We start from the raw sequence: 19,110 nt of genomic DNA on the forward strand, positions 1-19,110 counted from the left end.
GTCGTACCCCCTGCCTCTTTTACCGAGCTCGGCTCAATCCGAGTTCGGGTTTGACCCGTGCGATGCAATCATCATCCCGATAAGTAATACCATCTTTTAGCGCTCCACGCCAGCACAACGGACGTGACACGCTCACCAAGGCACGAGCCCTTGAAAACCTACGCTCAGAATCATCAGTGAGTAGGGAAAAGTTGCATAAGAGAGAAAATGACGAAATACTTCTAACTAGATACACATATATATATATGCTTTTAACTCAAAGACAGTTTTGTGTGTTCTTCTCCTTTTAAAATTATGTCATTTACCTTGCCGCTACGTTGTTATGTACACAGGCTACTGCTTATGCAATTTATTTGGTCGATGTTTGGTTTCGTACATCGTGCACTGCTTACACAATTTATTAGGTCAATGTACAGTTTCGTGTATCGTGCATTGCATACGCAATTTATTTAGCCGATGTATGGTTTCATACATCGTGCATCACTTACGCAGTTTATTTAGCTCAATGTGTGGTTTCGCACATCGAGTCTTGCTTTATGTCATTTATTTTACGGCCACGCCATAATGTGCACAAGCTTAGCTTTGATATATATATATATATATATATATATATATATATATATATATATATATATATATATATATATAACTTTGTAAAGTACGCAGTTATGCACACTCTGGCCTACCTTATGTTACGCTTGCATTTAAAGATGTAGAATTGCACATCCTTGCCAAGTCTCTAATTTCAAAAAAGTTTTCACATAAGAGATTTCAAAGCTCGTATTAATCGTTATCTTGAAAAGCAAAACAAATATTTGGCGTTTGCATATTCGCAATCGAGTCTTTCCCTCAAATTTGCGTAACAGAAAGGCTTCGACTACGTAGCCCTAAGTGGTACGTACGTTCAGTCCTTAGTTTTGGTATCCGAAATGACTCGGATATTCCCGCCCTAAAGCACGGAACTCAAAAAATTTCTAAATGATGTTGGGGTTTCTTTCTAAGACACTGATATCCCTCTCATCGTAATAATACCATCAAACATGCACGGCATGTTAGTACTACGATGATTGGATGAGAGGTTTATGGTAACCTCGTAACGTGCAAATGCATAATGCTAAAAAGGAAATCACATAAATGATGATGATCGCCTTCACACGCAAGATGCTCGATTTGGTTTAAAAGACCAGAGCATGTATAATTAGTCGTCAATTAAAATAGAACCTAACATACTCATTCGTCTCTTTGGTTCCGTCAAGGGAGAGGATGGGATGGTATAAAAACTCCAATGGACGGGTTGTTAACAACTACACTCCTCGAGTAGCAATTGAACTTTGTATCCCTGGTCATCAGAGTTAGGGGATCGGGCTACCAAAAATTATCCTAGGTGGTAGATCACATGGATTTCTGCAGAAGTTGGATGCTTCCCTTGCCACAAATGCTTCTAGGGAATTCTCTCTCGGTCACTGGCCGTCCCCTTACGAGCGGATTCAGCTAGTTGTCTGGGGTATCAAAATACAAAAAATAACAAACCTCCAAGCAGTCTCAGTTGTGCAGTCTCAGTTGTTTCTATATTTCTCCTGTGCGTACTCTAAGGACAGTTAATATCGAAACAAAATTATCATGCTCATTTTGCTTATTCTGAACCGCACATCACGAAAGGAATAATGTATATGTTAGTTTTGTTATGAATTTTTGTTATCTATGCACCTACCAGAATTTTTATAAGTCTGGCCCGTTTTATGAGTTACAGGTGATGATTACGTTGAAACGGCAGGCGATGGCGTGATGACGCGATGATATCAAGATCCCACTCTTTCTCTGACATTTCGTTCCTAAGCATATTTTGTAATTTTGCATAAAGGCTTCCTTTGGAAATTCCTCTTTTGTATAAACTCTAAATTATCAAAAACCTTGTTTTTGATCCATGTGGTTTTAAATACTTATACAGAGATACAAATCTATTGTGTAAAAAAAAGTTCGCCTATAATGCGCCCAAAGTTCATTGACTTATTATTTCATACAACATTTTTCGCTGAACTGCCATTTTAAACTCTAAAAAAGGATCGATTACAAAGCCTTCAAACTTTTCGTAAAAAGTTACACATCGGGGATTTTGGGGGCGTTACACATTGAGTTTACCACATTCTTCTTTCCCACCCCTGTTCATCTTCTAGTGTTAGAGTTGCCTTCACCAGGAGATGACTTCTCATTCCATTTCCCATCAAACTGTTATTCAAAAGTGAAAAAAAAAATGCCTCTCTCTCTTACATGAAAGCCCTAGCTTTGCGAAGCGGAACGATCTTGTTCCAATAAGAAAGAAGGTTTCGAAATGGCGCATCGATCATTCCCCAAGGCTTCACTCCTTGCTCTTGGTAACTATCAATCGACAAATGAAGGTTTCTTTCAGGCCCTCTGACCCCCCTAGTAGCTGGGTAGAACTTCTTTTTGGGGGGAGTTGTTTGTGCTGGGCATATCTCTATCCTAGCGCCTTCATTGGTCGGCAGCCCTCCCATCCCCCAATGACTACAGAACTTTTCTTCCTAGCACCTACGCGAGCAAAGGCATGAAGTGAAGGAGCTTACCCTTTCTCTACTCTGTCTCTGGGCCAAAACCCCTAACTGGATATTGGGATTTGTTGATGCTCTGTATATACACGCTTTGGGGAGGGCACTTAGGAGTGGGATTAGCATGATGCGGGCGGATAGAAACCATGGTGGCCTTGCTGGGATGAGTAAAGATGAGTTAAGAGGCTTCCTTGGTTTCATTGCAATCATGATGGGGAAAAGGGCATCCATATTCTTTGTGCCATTTGCTTTGAGGGCTTCCAAAGGAATGATAGGTGTAGGTTGTTATAATTTGTAAGCATAGGTTCCATTCACAATATGTTGATTTCTGGCTGTTGAAGGCATCAGTTTGTCCAATCTGCTGGAGGGAGCATCAACCTGAAGTCAATCAAGGTTTTGGAAGGTGGAGGCAGTCCTTTTGAGTGAGGCTGATGAATTGGGGGTTACTTAGCCTACTGTAGTTGAAAGTGCAGTGATCATTGATCCATCAATATTGCTTGCTGGCCTTTTCATGGTTCTAAATGTAACGGCTGGTGAAACTGTTTCTGCCATGAATTCTTAAAAATAATAGAAGTTCTTTCTGGACCTTTTTAATTAACCATGAAATTAGTAAGGTATGTTTTTAACAATATTTAAAACTTGGGTGCATTTTTAATTATTGCCAAAACTTTAGGTGTGTTTTAAAATTTCCCTTTATTTGCATTGCATGTGTACTGTGAGTACAAGTCTAACTTGTTTTGGTGTAACCATCACAGAAACATGAGAAAGCAACCTCGGTTTCTTATATTCAAGGTTAAGGCAGGATGCTTCGAATAATATAGTTTATGAAAAATCACAGCTTTCTATATTGAAATTCTGAACAGAAAGGACTACCTGAGAACAAAACCATTCTACTAAGCCCTTCAGTACATCATCAATAGATGTAATCTTCTTCTTTGAGTTGGAGGCTTCTCCATTTGGAAGAGTTCCATCAGCTTTTGGCCGAGCACTAATAACAAGAAACAGTATCAAACAGTTATAATCATTAAACGTCATGTATTCCACTATGCAAAATTGATAAGAAATGCATATACCTCACTATCAAAGCCAATATTTTACAGCTTTTCTCCTGCATGAACCAATTACCTTCCCAAAGCAACCTGAAAGTGTGAAGACAACATCAGGATAATTTGTTTTCTCAGGTTCTGTGTTATTCTATATTCTTATTGTTTTCCTTTTCCTCATTTAGTCACTGTTTTGCAGCCATATATGCATAATAGGAAATCGAGAAATATAACATAATAAAGGTAAATTTCTACTATCATAATCTACAAAGGTACCAGATCAAATAATTGCCACTGGGATATAGAAACAAATGCTGATTGTGTAACTTTAAGAAGCCAATTACAAAAAGAAACACACAACAAATTCAATTAGAGTACACTCAGAAATTGCAAAACCATGAGCATTTTAAATAAACAAGGAAAAGCAGAACCTGAGACTAACATTCCAGATCCTAGTAACATGCAATGGCCAAAGCAGAGTTTCAGTAAGGAAAGCTATTATTATCCTATATATATATCATAATACTTGGAAATAAAAAGCATTGAAAAGCATATCAAACAAAGTTTGTAAATTTAAAAAAAGGTACAAAAAGGGAAGATTCAAGAAATTTGCATATAACAGGCAGAAAGGCTCCCTATAATGGATACGGATCAGTATTAACCAGGGTTACCGGAAGCGCCTAGCTAAAAGGGGAAGCGCGCTTCCCCGAAGCGCACTTCGGAAGCGCGAAACATTGTGCTTCCGAAGCGTGGGGGGGAAGTGTCCCCCTTTTTTGGGAAGCGCCCTTCCCTTTAATGGGGGACGCGTTTCCCTTTAATGGGGGACGCGCTTCCCTTTAATGGGAAGCGCGCTTCCCATCACGCTTCCCCCTCGCTTCCCCTGTTTGTTTGTTTTTTCAATTTTTTGTATTTTTTATTTTTTATTTTTATTTTTTTCGCTTCCCCCTCGCTTCCGAGACGCTTCCTAGGTCGCTTCCGAGACGCTTCCCGAATCGGTCCTAAGTGGTCCCACGCTTCCCCGCTTCCTAAAATTTTGAAAGTGCCTCGCTTCCCGCTCCCGCTTCCCGTATCGCTTTCTGCTCCCGCTTCCTCAATTGGCAACCATGGTATTAACTATCAAGGAATCAAAAGATTAAAGTATGCACTCTTACTATGAAAAGGAAAAGGAACATATAGCTTTTGTAAAGCAAGAAAAGGAAATATTTTATTCAAATAACATCAACTGAAGATGCACATAATATCAATAGAGTTGGCTCATCGAGAAAATCTCTGAATGTGACCAAGACTGATAATCTTATCCAAAAGTCAAACAGAGAAACCGTGGTCAGCTCAAGGACAGAGATATTTCTTTATGAGCCATCACTCAACGAGAAGCCACTATGGCCAGATAAATCATTAAAATAGAATGCAAGGAATCTTCATGGGAAATCTAACACTACAGTATTTTTAACGGCGACAAACAAAGTCGCCATTAAAAACCAGGCAATAACGGTGCCACAAAAGTCGTTGTTATAGATGCATTCTATAACACTGATTTTAAATATCGCTGTGATAGATGCAGTCTATAACGATGACTTTAAATATCGTCGTGATAGACGCAGTCTATAACGGCGACTCTAAATATCGCCGTTATTGCTGAGTCTATAATGGCGATATTTAATGTCCATTAAATATTGTCGTTAAAACACTTTCACGACAATATTTAATGGCCATTGAATGTCTTCGTTAATAGGCTTACTATATAACGGCGACTTTGTATGTCGTCGTTATATAATTACTCTATAACGGTGATTTTGCATGTCGTCGTTATATAGTTACTATATAACGGCAATAACAACATGCAAAGTCGCCGTTATAGAGTCTATAATTAGGGCCCCATTGGGCTCTCTCTCTCTCTCTCTCTCTCTCTCTCTCTCTCTCTCTCTCTCTCTCTCTCTCTCTCTCTCTACTGGACCTTCGACGATCAACGAACCTCCAGTGACCCTCTCTCTGCCCTCTGCGAGCGTGTGGATTTCTCTGCATATGCACACTTTCTCAACCATAGATCCCCTTTTCCTTTACAACCCATATGTATGAGGTCCCCTATTGGAAATCCCTCTGCATAGCACTCCCATTTCCATCTAACTAATGCATGAGGTCCCCTACTGGAAATCCCAAATCCCATCTAATTAATGTATCTCGTATGCATATTGTTTATTATTCTTCCTTCTTGATACTTTTGCTTATTGAAAAAACTAAGGCATGTTTAACATACTGCTGCAGGGATGGATATAGTCTGTGTGTGGTGTCTGTTTCCCATTGTCGGTTGGTGGAAGGGGTTCTTTCTGTATGTAATATCTTTGTGAAAGCGACTGCCTCCTATCTGGCTGGCTTGGTCACCCTCTATATGCTTCTTGGTTTGTTAGTGCTATGATTTTGAATCCTTTGTTATGTTTTTAGGGGGTTTTTTGTGTTGTGATTAAGTATGAGCTTGCCTTGATTTATCTTGTGAGCTTAGTGGAATGTTGATGGTTTGTGATAAGTATTTTGTTTATTCTTTCCCCCTGCTTCGTATATTTCTTGTAGTGGTTTTATTGTTGAGTTGGTTCATTTGTTCTTAGCTCTTTGTTTGGTGATACTGATTCTACTTACTAGGTTGGTTCTATTTATTCAACTTTTTTTGTTGGTTTAGCTTAGCTCGTTACCTATTAGGGATAATTCTTGATCAGAGGTTAGACTATTATGATTTTTGGAAAAAAAAATCTAATTTCTTTTTATATTTTCTAGAATAGCTGATGTGACTCAAATTTATGCATTTGATAATGCTCTTAAGCTTGTCTTGAGATATTACAGATATGTGGAGTTGAACTCAAAGATTTGTTACATAATATGTGACATTCAGTGGAAATGCACCAAAGGTAACTGAAAAATATACACTCTAATCATAAAGAATCAATTTTTTTATCGGTGTGGTATTTTTTGTATTTTTTTACTTACTATTAGAATATTGAATTTAGCTTTGCAATATGTTTGCTTGATAGATATTACAATTCCTCAGCATTAAACTCTTGCCAATTCTTTGCTTGACCATATGATTAAATCTTCATGGTTGTTCCAATTATCTTGATCTACCTATTGGAGCTTGTGATAGACTTTATTATTTTCTACTGTCAAATAGATTTTGGGGTCACTTTCTTACCTTTCTTATATGTTTGTCTTCTACAACTGTAATCATAGTGATGTCTTTGTGCCTGCTATTTCTGGTCTGTTCTATGCAAATGTTGTTGGACAAAAAATAGCTGCCGGCAGGACACAAATATTGGTACCAATGATTTTGTTTCACATTGTTTCTGACAAGAGCAATTTGGCTTACTCATGTTTGTGTTACTTATTATGCTGTAGGGATCCATCAAAAGGATTTTTCTGTTATGCACAGGGATACAACACACATTTCTTTTGTGTTGAATCGTTTCTATGGACCACAACAATAGCATTCACCCTTCATCGTACTGTTGTTAGGCATAAAACAGATGTTGAGGATTTGGGTCCTATCTTCCACTTATATGTTTGGGGTAAGTGTTGTCTCATGATTAATTCTGTGGATGTAACCATTGATTATTGCCCATGCTTTGGTTTTTTTGGACTTTTCTGGACTGTTATTCAAAGTATAGTTTGAAGCATCTCATATTTTTTTAGTGGCAAAATTTGCTTCTAGGGTTCATGATTCTAGTGCTATTCTATCCTTATGTCAGACACATGCTTCTCAAATGTTTGTTTCCTTTATTGTTTTGTCATTTACTTTGAATCCTTTTCCAGTGGTTTATAATCAAAATTTACTTCTAATGTTAGACTGAATCAAAAATATTTTTAAGTGCAGCGGACTTCCCAATTTGCAATATTCTTCTCTTAATAATTCCCATGAATGTATTTTCTTTTCTGATTGCAATGAATTGAACGACGGTTGTGATGAGTTGATTTTTTTATTGCATTCATATTTTCTATGGAAGCTAGAACTCCTATTGCATTCATATCAAGCATGTAGGCTCTTTTTACAAAGTCTTCCTGTTATATTTGTCGAGCGACTCATAAACAAAAAAACCTTTAACCTTCCTGTTCATTTGCACACCTCTCTGTAAATCTCAATTTCAATGCTTCTTATGGAAAACAAGAATTCTTCTTGATGCTAATCACTTGTATACAGGCAAGTTATACTACTTTATGTATTTTAGGGACTTTGTTGAGGAATTGCAGCTTGCATCAAGTCTCATTTAGACTTTCATTGATGTAGCATTCGTGTATTGTCATATTATGTGACAGCTACTTCTTGCATGTAGCTTAGTGCCACACAACCCCATCCTTTCTTATATTAAGCTTTCATAGGCATACATAAGAGAATGAAAGTTGATCAAACATTTGAGAAAGGTGATTGTTGACCGGGCTTGTCTATGGAAATTGTATTTGCTATATTATATTGAGTTCAAAACCTTTTAAGTAATTCAGCCTCAGAATTCGTACCCATGCTTGTTAAGAGTTTCTAAATTGGATTCTAGGCAAGAAGGATTTTATTATTTTTCTTTTTCATTTCCCTTGTTTCTTTATAGTTTTCACTTATTGAACTAATTTATTGTTGTGGACATTGATGAACTGTAGAGGGGGTGCCATTGCACTATTATTTTTATTGGCAAGCTGGGGTTAGGCAGACCCCTACCACGTCGGATTAGACCTGGACTTATTCCATTAGGCATTTCACATGCTGATATATATTATATATGTGAATGTCCAGGACTGATATATATTTTCTTTCACCGCTATAGGCCAATAACGGCGACTTAAAGTTGACGCCAAGAAATGGCCTTTGTTGGCCAATAGAGGCGATTTTTTTTTCTCCATTAAAGGGTGAACCAATAGCAGCAACCAAAAGTCACTGCTATTGCCTATAGCGGCGATAAAAAGTCGTCGATATTGGATATATGGCCGACTTTTGGGCCGCCTTTAATGGTTCACCCTTTAATGAAGACCTAAGTCACAGGGATTCGGCCAAACAGGTGCCGCACCCGCGTCAACGCGATGCAACGCGAGTGCGGCACCCGGTGCAGTCAACGGACCCTGGGTGTAGTCAACGCAGCCAAGGTCATTTTTGTCCAAATTTAAGACTGAAAAAAAAATGTTTTATTGCTTGAGAAGAGGAGGATTAAGGCAAAATTCTTTTGCCCTAATCCTCCTCCCCAGCCTCCCTCCTGAAGCCAACGCCGACATCGCCTCCGATGACTTCGTCGACGCCAACGTCGACATCGCCTCCGATGACTTCGCCGACGCCAACATTCTCCAACTCCTTCCGGCCGCTCCTCCTCACTTATCAGGTATGTCTCTCTCTCCCACTCTCACTCGCTCTCTCAGTCTCACGAGCTCTCCATCACTCTTAGTCTCTCTTCTCTCACTCTCAATCACTATACCCTTACTTGCAAACCTACACCCGCAAAGGCACTTGTACCCAGGTTATCTTCTTGTTGGTTTCTGCTGTTTTTTGGAACTGTTATGTGAACATTGGGCCCTATATGTGTGCCAGAAAATGGCCATTATGAATAGGTTTCTGATATTCTGTAAAGTTGTCAATGAAAGCGTGAGCCGTTATTAAAACATTATAAAGTTAATTATTCTGTAAAACATAGGTTTCTTGTAATCTATAAATGATTAACCTCTTAATGACAAGTTATGTTTTTTCTTTGATAAGCAAGCTAGGCGATAACCTTCCTGTGTTCAAACTGGAGGACCTCGTTTAGGATAGTGGGACCTATCTCATTCGACCCTATAGCCGGCCATATGTTGTTGTGGAGTGTTTGTTCTGTCACTGCAGCACCACCCTGAGTTTAATGAGCTGAAAATTTTGAGATGCGAGTTGTTTTTCGAATGTAAATGTGACTTGTGTTCCGTCACTTATTTTTTCTGAGGGGTGTTCCCAAGAAATAACCAGTCGAATTATATATATATATAATATATATTGTTGAGATTAAGAGGTTTTATGGTTAAGTTTTCCTAAACTAGAGGCTATTTGAATTTTTATTCTAATGAGGGACTTACGTGTAATTTCACTTCTTTGGCCTCTCTCTCTATTTAACATAGAGAGGAGCCCTAATCAAATAACGAGTTCTATTGTTTCCTACAGCCGTCTCTCTCTCTCTCTCTCTCTCTCTCTCTCTCTCTCTCTCTCTCTCTCTCTCTCGGTTTCTGCATTTGCTTTCAGGTCGTCAACATGGTATTAGAGCGGTAGATCTCGGGAGCGTGATCGATCTACACAACAAAAAAAAATCAAATAAAACTGAAAGAGGTGGAAACAGGTGTGTCGCTCCTTTTTTTTTCTCTGATGATAGATCTTTGACACGATGAGTGTGTGTCATTAAGATCTGGATATGAAAAGTTTTTGTTTGTTGCTGAAAAAAAAAACAACCGAAAGTTTTTGGATGTCGTGATTCTATGCTTCTGCGTGCGCCTGTCATCGTGGGTCGTGAATATGGTTGCTGAGTTCCCTGCTGAGTCCTGAAATTTTTTTTTCCAGAAATAACATGCTATCATTGGTTGTGAATCTGGGTGCCGAGTTCTTCTCGGATATTATTTGGTTGTTCACTTTCAGAACATGAATATCAGCAGGCGTGATTCCTGCTGGGTCGTGATTTTTTTTTGGTCGTAGCATTAGTGCTGTGAAAACAGAATGTTAATAACAATTTCTGTTTGTGGAAGCAGCAGGCTGTGTCGTGATATTTTTTTTTGGCAGTAGCAGGAGTGCTGTGAAAACAGATGTTAATCTGCTTATATCGCCATTCCTTTAATGTTTTGGTTGTCGAAGAAAAAAAACTATAGGGATTCTTATATAAGTCGTGGTCCTGCATATTCCTTCAGATCTGATATTCTCTATCGAAGTCAGATTTCTCAAAATCAGATCATATTCAGATCTGATATTCCTTCTGTTGTAGTTGAAGTTGTCTGCTGCCAGATCTGGAAACTGTTTAAAGACCCAACCAGGAGATAGCGTGAAGGTTGAAGTCGCGTGAAGGTGGAGTGAAAAATCTAATGATCGTGGAACCAGATCAGGTGGAGATCTGGATTGCTGAAAGTTTTTTTCAGACGTTGATCTGGAATTAGGTTTGACCTCAAGTCTGGAAGAAAGTTGTGCTGAAGCTTCAAGGTATTTCGGTGAAGGCCATCAGCTGTCGTTGATCTGCGGAGTGTGGAGCAGGTCTTTAGTGCTATCTCTGGTGGTGGTGTGATATGCTGCCTATAGCAGTTCATTGTTAAGGTGGATGTGATATATTGGGTTTGAATAGTCGTCGTATTACAGTCGGTGGTCATGAATCTCAGGGTTTATCTGTGAAATTAAAACTAGATATAGCCAGTTGTATAGCTGGTTGTGAATCAGATTTGGATTTTCAGCAAACTGGGTGCGCGTGTGGTTGTACCTTTTTTTTAATCAAGCCCATCATTTTATCTTATGGCTCAAGGGGCTAAACCAGGTGAAAATTATTCCAATGACTCTGTAACTCTTAGCAGGGTTGAATATGATGAGCTACTTGCCTTATGTTCATCCGCTTCGAAGCCTCCTGGTGCAGAGGTTGCAGGCTCGGCAAGAGATGGCCTTCTTGGCCAAGGTGGTAGGTGGATCATTGATTCAGGAGCATTCAGTCACTTGTGTGGGAATTCGTGTAACTTTTTAAATTTAAATCCTGTCTTAGATCAAAAAAGGGTAGTTCTTGCTGATGGCAGTTCTTCCCCAATTGTAGGGCAGGGAAACATGTCTATTTCCCCTACCCTTCAATTGTCAAATGTTCTTCATGCTCCCTCTTTTCCACAGAATCTATTATCTGTCAGTCGAATGACAAAAGAACTGAATTGTAGGGTAATTTTTTATCCTATGGGTTGCACTTTTCAGGACTTGCTTACAGGGAAGAGTATCGGTGGCGGCTATGAGGAAGGTGGTGTGTATTATCTACATCAACCAGTGGGGTCTGTCTATTCTGCTGTTACGTCTTCCTCGAGTCCTTTATTGTGGCATCATCGTCTGGGTCATCTTCCAATGCCAAAACTTCGTCGAGTCATTCCTCATATACCTCCCTCAGTTTCTTTCCCATGCGAAACATGCCAATTGGGAAAACATTGCCGAAGCTCTTTTCCCTCTAGTCAAAGTCCATCGAGTCAAAGATTGTTTGACCTCCTTCATGTCGATGTATAGGGTCCGAGTAGGATTCCTAGTAGGTCTCAGTGTCGTTATTATTTGGTCATTGTTGATGACTTCTCAAGGTTATCGTGGGTGTTCTTGTTAAAAGATCGGTCTCAAGGCCCTGTCATTCTTAAATCTTTGATTGTTGAAATAAAAACTCAATTTGACGTATGTGTTATAATTGTTCGCACTGATAATGCTCTTGAGTTCAAATCCAAAGACTTGCTTTAATTCTATTCTGATAAAGGGATTCAACCTCAATTTACATGTCCTCATACATCCCAACAAAATGGTGTGGCTGAGAGAAAACATAGACAAATTCTAAATGTCGCTCGATGCCTAATGATTCAATCCAATATGCCTGCGTCATACTGGGGAGATGCAGTTTTGACTGCTGGTTTTCTTATAAACCGCATGCCTTCAAGTTCTGTAGAAGAACAGATCCCAATCCAAATTCTCCGTCCTGAGGCTCCTCTTTTTCCTATCCCCCCTAAAGTTTTTGGATGTGTGTGCTTTGTACATAAGCTGGGTCCTGAACGAGATAAACTTGCTTCACAGTCTATTAAATGTGTTTTCCTTGGGTATCCTAAGAATCAAAAAGGATATCGTTGCTATGACCCTATATCCCATAAAGAGTATGTCAATGCGGATGTTTCCTTCTTTGAGTCTACCCATATTTCACGAGTACTACTCCAAGGTTACAAGAGAGTCAGGGTGATGTCTTTCCTCTGCCAATTCCTCCTTTTCTTTTAAAGTCGTTCACTCCATAGCTTGTGGCTCCATCCTCTGGGGAGTCTCGATACAGAAACCCTCCTATAGTGTATACTCACAGGTTACCACCTACCTCCATGCCCCCATTATCTCCTTCTCCTGAGGTAAGTATCTCTGAGCTTACTGAAGCTTCTGCTCTTGATGAGGATCTTCCTATTGCTCTGCGAAAAGGGAAAAGACAGTGCACCCTTCATCCCATTTCTCAGTTTGTTTCTGAAGTTAATCTTGGGGCATCTATGAAGAATTTTATCTCGGCTTTGTATGCCTCCTCTGTTCCGCTTCATCACAGTCAGGCTCTCTTCGACCCCAAATGGATGCAGGCTATGCAGGATGAGATGGATACCCTATGCTCTAGGGGCACTTGGGACTTGGTTGATCCTCCAACTGATGCAGATATTGTTGGCTGCAAATGGGTATATACCATTAAATATAACTCGGATGGGTCAATTGAACGGTACAAAGCCCGGTTGGTTGTAAAAGGCTATACTCAGACTTATGGTGTTGACTTTTTTGAAACTTTTTCCCCAGTCGCTCGTCTTGGCACTATTCGTCTCATTCTCTCTGTTGCAGTGCACTATGGATGGCCCTTGTCTCAGTTGGATGTCAAGAATGCCTTTTTGTATGGAGATTTACATGAAACAGTCTATATGCAACAACCCCCAGGCTTTGAGGTTCAGGGGGAGTGTCAGAAAGTGTGCAAGTTGAATAAGGCTATTTATGGCTTGAAGCAGAGTCCTCGGGCATGGTTTCAAAAATTATTTGAGGTAATGTCGAATTTTGGATTTGTTAGGTCAGCCTCAGACCACTCCTTGTTTATCAAGAAAACTAGTTCTGGAATTGTGATTATGGTGGTATATGTCGATGACATCATATTAACAGGAAGCAGTGCCCAAGATATTTTCGCAACAAAGGATCATCTTCAGGAATATTTTGTTACTAAAGATCTTGGTTCCCTTCGATATTTTTTGGGTATTGAGGCTGCAAGAAACAAAGAGGGCTTAGTTTTGTCACAAAGAAAGTATGTGATGGACTTATTAAAAGAGACTGGAATGCTAGGAGCGAAGCCAGCTAACATTCCTATGGATCCCAAAACTCATATGTTCGATGAGAAATTTGAATATGTGGATAGTACCAGTTTTAGATCCTTGGTGGGTAAGTTGTTATATGTGACCGTTACTAGACCGGACATTTCATTAGCCGTGAGTAAAATTAGTCAATTCATGGATAAACCTACCAAAGCTCACTGGGATGCAGTTATGATGGTTCTCAGGTACTTAAAGTCATCTCCTGGTAAAGGACTGTTATTTAAACAAAATCCTTCCTTGGACGTTATTGCTTACACTGACGCAGATTATGCGGGGTCTATCGAAGATAGAAAGTCAACAACTTGATTCTGTGTTTTTGTGGGAGGAAATCTTGTTACCTGGAGAAGTAAGAAACAAACTGTTGTAGCCAGGTCGAGTGCCGAATCAGAATACTGAGCTATGGCTCAGACCGCAGCTGAGATCATGTGGGTAAAATCAGTTTTGACCGAACTTCAGGTGAACGTATCCCTACCTATAGTGATGGTGTGTGACAATAGGGTTGCTACATATATTGCCAACAACCCAGTTTTTCATGAAAGGACTAAACATATTGAAGTTGACGGTCACTATGTACGTGACTTGATTCAGGTTGGTTATATTTGCACAGATCATGTATCTTCCGAAGATCAAGTTGCTGATGTCTTTACCAAGGCCCTTGCGAGGCCTAGTTTCTCCTATTGTTGTGACAAGCTGAGCATGATCGATATCTATGCTCCAGCTTGAGGGGGAGTGTTGAGATTAAGAGGTTTTATGGTTAAGTTTTCCTAAACTAGAGGCTATTTGAATTTTTATTCTAATGAGGGACTTACGTGTAATTTCACTTCTTTGGCCTCTCTCTCTATTTAACATAGAGAGGAGCCCTAATCAAATAACGAGTTCTATTGTTTCCTACAGCCGTCTCTCTCTCTCTCTCTCTCTCTCTCTCTCTCTCTCTCTCTCTCTCTCTCTCTCTCTCTCTCTCTCTCTGCCTCGGTTTCTGCATTTGCTTTCAGGTCGTCAACATATATATATATATATATATATATATATATATATATATATATATATATATATATATATATATATATATATATATTGCCGCACCCCCGCACCCATGTTTTTTGAAAGTGCTGCACCCGCACCCATGTGACAGATGAAGACAAAAAAATCATTGCTATTGGCCAACAAAGGCCATTTCTAGGCAGCGACTTTAAGTCGCCGTTATTGGCCTATAGCGGCGACATTTTGGGCAATAACTGCGAGAAAAAATCACCACTATTGACCCTCATCCTTGTAGTGTAAGAACTCAAACATAATTGAACAGGAATCAAAAGAAAGGATCGTAGAGGAAAAGGGGGCAATATAACTCATGCAACTGATGAATGGAACAAATACTAGCAATGTGAAACCATGCGCAGGCTTTTGCAGGTCAGTAGTTTTCTATATTTGATAGGGGACAACAACAACAACAACTACGCCTTCATCCCAAAACAATTGGGGTCGGCGATATGAACCAAAAAAGAAAATCATTCTGGGTCTTCCACATGAATCCTTCTCCTCCAATCATTTTTATCCAATGCCATGTCCTCGGTGAGGTTCAAAGCATTCATATCCTTTCCTATCACCTCCATCCATGTCTTCCTAGGCCTACCCCGACCTCTTTTAACTAATATATTTTCCCATTTCTCCATCCCAAAACATTTGATAGGGGCCAACCATGAAAAATAATTAACATCAAGGTTGGTCCTAGACTCCATATTCCAACAACAGGAAAAGTCATAATTGGACCACCTTTTTTACATGAGCATCAAGGAAGTGCAAGAGATGGCTAAGAATGGGTGGTTCAGAACAATATGTGAGGGATACGGGTGCAAATCAACATTTGTGACTCATATAAAGACTGGAAAGGAGGTTAAAGCAATCAATAACCCCAGATCCAAAAAGTCTTCCCTCAAGTGAAGGTTCCAATAAATTGCAATTCTATTGTAATGCTGGAATGAGCTAACAGGACCATACATGTTAAAAGAGTTACTTTAGGCAAGGGATGGGGGAAGCTTGATATGCTTGATAAATAGATACTAAGGGGTCACACAAAAAGTGAACAGAACAACCCATGCATGCATGTGTGAGTGCACAATATATGCCAAAGTTTCTTCATGCCATTATACAAGAAGTGATATGTGCCCAGAAAAAACTTGAACATCAAGTCTCCATCGTTTTGGGTTGACAGTAGTACAAAAATCAAGGTTTCTTATTGAAAGAAAAAAGGTGGGACTGATTTTTGGGTCAGGGGAAGCAGTGGGGGAGGGGGGCGAGGGAATCAGTACATTGCAAGAACTTGTCTCTTCAAACTGCAGCTGGGTCAACAAATCATATATTAAGTCTCAAAGAGTGTTGTTTAAAACGTGCCTCAAGGTGCAAAAAGCGCACCTCGCCTCAAGGCGAGGGCCTTTGTGTCTTGCGGTGCAATAAAAAAGCGCATGGGGCTTGAGGCATATGGCTCATACGCTTTCAGGCATACGCCTCAGGGCGTGGCGTACCTCACCCTTTAATTAATGGGTCATATGGGGGTCAAATCCCTCATTTGACCAAAATTTGGGGCTAATTATCAGGCCCCGACCCTAATTAAGGTCGAGGGCCTCCTTTTCTCTCACTCTCGTCTCTCCCTTTTCTCTCGCTCTCTCGTCTCTCCCTACCAATGTTATCAAAAACGTGCCTTGAGGCGCAAAAGGTGCGCCTCGCCTTGAGGCGCGGCCCTCTGTGCCTCAAGGCGCAAAAAAAAACAAATTTTTTTTTACAACAAGACTTATGAGACATAATCAATAAGAGTTTTGTAGGTTAATCTCATATATTTTCCAGTATTTCAGTTATGTAATCAGTTTTTTAGTATATTTTTACTTTTGTTGGTTAATCTCATATATTTTTCAGTTATGTAATTAGTTTCTTAATATATTTTGCCTTTTGTTGGTTAATCTCATATATTTTCAGTTATGTAATCAGTTTTTTAGTTACTTTTATATGTTAATCTCATATTTTTTAGAATAATCTCATATATTTTAACTTTTATAGGTTAATCTCATATATTTTCTAGTTATTTCAGTTACGTAATCAGCTTCTTATTATATTTTAACTTTTGTTGGTTAATCTCATATATTTTCCAGTTATGTAATCAGTTTTTAGTTACTTTATATGTTAATCTCATATTTTTTAGAATAATCTCATATATTTTCCAGTTATTTCAATTATGTAATCAGTTTCTTAGTATATTTTAACTTTTTTTGGTTAATCTCATATATTTTTCAGTTATGTAATCAGTTTTTTAGTTACTTTTATATGTTAATCTCATATTTTTTAGAATAATCTCATATATTTTAACTTTTGTTGGTTAATCTCATATATTTTCCAGTTATTTCAGTTATGTAATCGGTTTCTTAGTATATTTTATCTTTTGTTGGTTAATCTTTCCAGTTATGTAATCATTTTTTTAGTCACTTTTATATGTTAATCTCATATTCTTTAGAATAATCACATATATTTTAACTTTTGTAGGTTAATCTCATATATTTTTCAGTTATTTCAGTTATGTAATCAGTTTATTAGTATATTTTAACTTTTTTTTGTTAATCTCATATATTTTCCAGTTATGTAATCAGTTTTTAGTTACTTTTATATGTTAATCTCATATTTTTTAGTACTTATTTGAGATTTTCTATTTCTTATTGATTGTTATTTAATCAATAAAGCATTTCTTTATTTATTTGTATTTTTAGATATTTTTTTATAATTTTTTTTAAGTTTTCAAAAAAAAATGAGGCTTACGCTTTACCCCTCGCCTCAGTTTTTGGTGGAGCGCCTCGCTACGCCTCAACGCCTTTCACAACACTTCTCCTTGCTCTCTCGTCCCCCTGGTCTCTCACTCTCCCAAATCTCTCGTCTCTCCCTGCTCTAGTCTCTCCCTTTTCTCTCACTCTCTCGTCTCTCCTTGCACTTTCGCTCTTTCGTCTCTCCCTGCCCTCTCGTGTCCCTGGTCTCTCGCTCTCCCAGATCTCTCATCTCTTCCAGCTCTTGTCTCTCGCTGTCAAAAGGAAGGCCGAAGAAGAAGAAGAATTAACCCAAGGTATGCATTTTTTTTCTTTATTCCTCTTTTTCTTTCCTTCTTTTTTTCTATTTTTCTTTTTTTCATTTTCAGTTTTTGTTTTTCTATACATTGTAACGCCCCAAAATTTCGACTTGTGATTTCGAAAACCTTATCGAAAAACCTTTCAAAGATTTAAAGTTTAATATTTAAAAACAACAGCGGAAGACATTTAGAAAGGAACACAAGTCAACAATCCTGAGTACGTTAGCTGAAAAACCATCATTCACATGTACAACATCTTAAAGGAATTTAAGAAATAAGGCAATCGATTAAAATCTGCAGTTTATTACAAAATGAGCATTTTATTCCAAAGTTCAATAAATCTAAGAAAAACTCCAAAAAGTCCCAGAGCCAAGCCGTCAGCAGAAAGAAGATAAATCTTGATCCATGTTGCACCACGCCATCGGCTGCCAGTGACGACCTACTCCTCTCCTGCCCATGAAATGGGTCAGTTTCATAACAAACTAGTAGGTGCACGAACAGATAAGTAGAATGAAAATAAAACAGGACATTCATGAGATAAGCAGTTATGATATTTAAGCAATTAAAGCAACTGTAGTCTATTCTAACAGATGTAATAAGTGCAAACAGTTGTTAGTTGACGTAGTGTAAGTCTCAGTCATCTACAACTATTCATGAATATATTCTTTAAGTTCTGATATTAACTGGTCTGTAGGTACGCACAGACGCGAAACGTAGAAACAGCCGAGACCGATCCGGGGGTTTATTATGTCAGGTGTTTTCATTAACCCGGATGGCTGACTGAGTCCGCTCCTAAGGGGACGGTCAGTGACCAAGAGAGTAAATCCCCAAAGGCATTCGTGGCCCATGGATGCATCCAACTTCTGCAGAAGTGCCTGGGAATTACCACTTAGGATACTTTATGGTAATCCCAATTCCCCTAACTCCGATGACTGGGGAAAACCGAGTTTTTTGGTCGTGGGGTGGTTGTTAACAACCTGTCCATCGGAGTCTTTGTACCATCCATCCTCTCCCTTGATGAACCGTGAAGATCGGATGGGTACGACGGGGGTTTCTTAACCGCCGCCCCATCCTACATGCTCTGGTCCATTAGACCCACTCGAGCATCTTGCCTGTGAAGGCGAAATGGTCACTATTTATGTGATCTCAACAATGTGCTAATTGCACTCATCGAGGTTGCTACAACCTCATCAACCCACCATCGTAACCCACATGGGACGTACTTGTCCAAAAGTACGATCATACCTTCCTAGAGGTACAACTACGATAATGTTTTATGATTTCTTTGGTTCCTACATGACATGTTTTGCTTTTCTGAGCAATTGGCCTGTGGAGGCCGATATTATCACATTTAAAATCA

General features: G+C 39.0%; 1 protein-coding gene across 1 annotated transcript in view; it reads right to left on the reverse strand.

Moving 5' to 3' along the window:
* Positions 1-19,110, reverse strand: part of LOC149811796 (putative V-type proton ATPase subunit H) — a 163,480-nt gene that overhangs the window by 117,684 nt on the left and 26,686 nt on the right. The window contains exons 6-7 of the mRNA XM_089993425.1: positions 3,638-3,705; positions 3,438-3,552 (exon numbers count right to left, since the gene is read on the reverse strand). Coding sequence (XP_089849551.1) covers positions 3,438-3,552; positions 3,638-3,705 — 183 coding nt within the window. The remainder of the gene's footprint in view (positions 1-3,437; positions 3,553-3,637; positions 3,706-19,110) is intronic.

Source organism: Nuphar pumila, chromosome 17 (assembly GCF_984573655.1).
Source record: "Nuphar pumila chromosome 17, dmNupPumi1.hap1.1, whole genome shotgun sequence".
In the NCBI taxonomy this organism is placed as follows: Eukaryota; Viridiplantae; Streptophyta; class Magnoliopsida; order Nymphaeales; family Nymphaeaceae; genus Nuphar; species Nuphar pumila.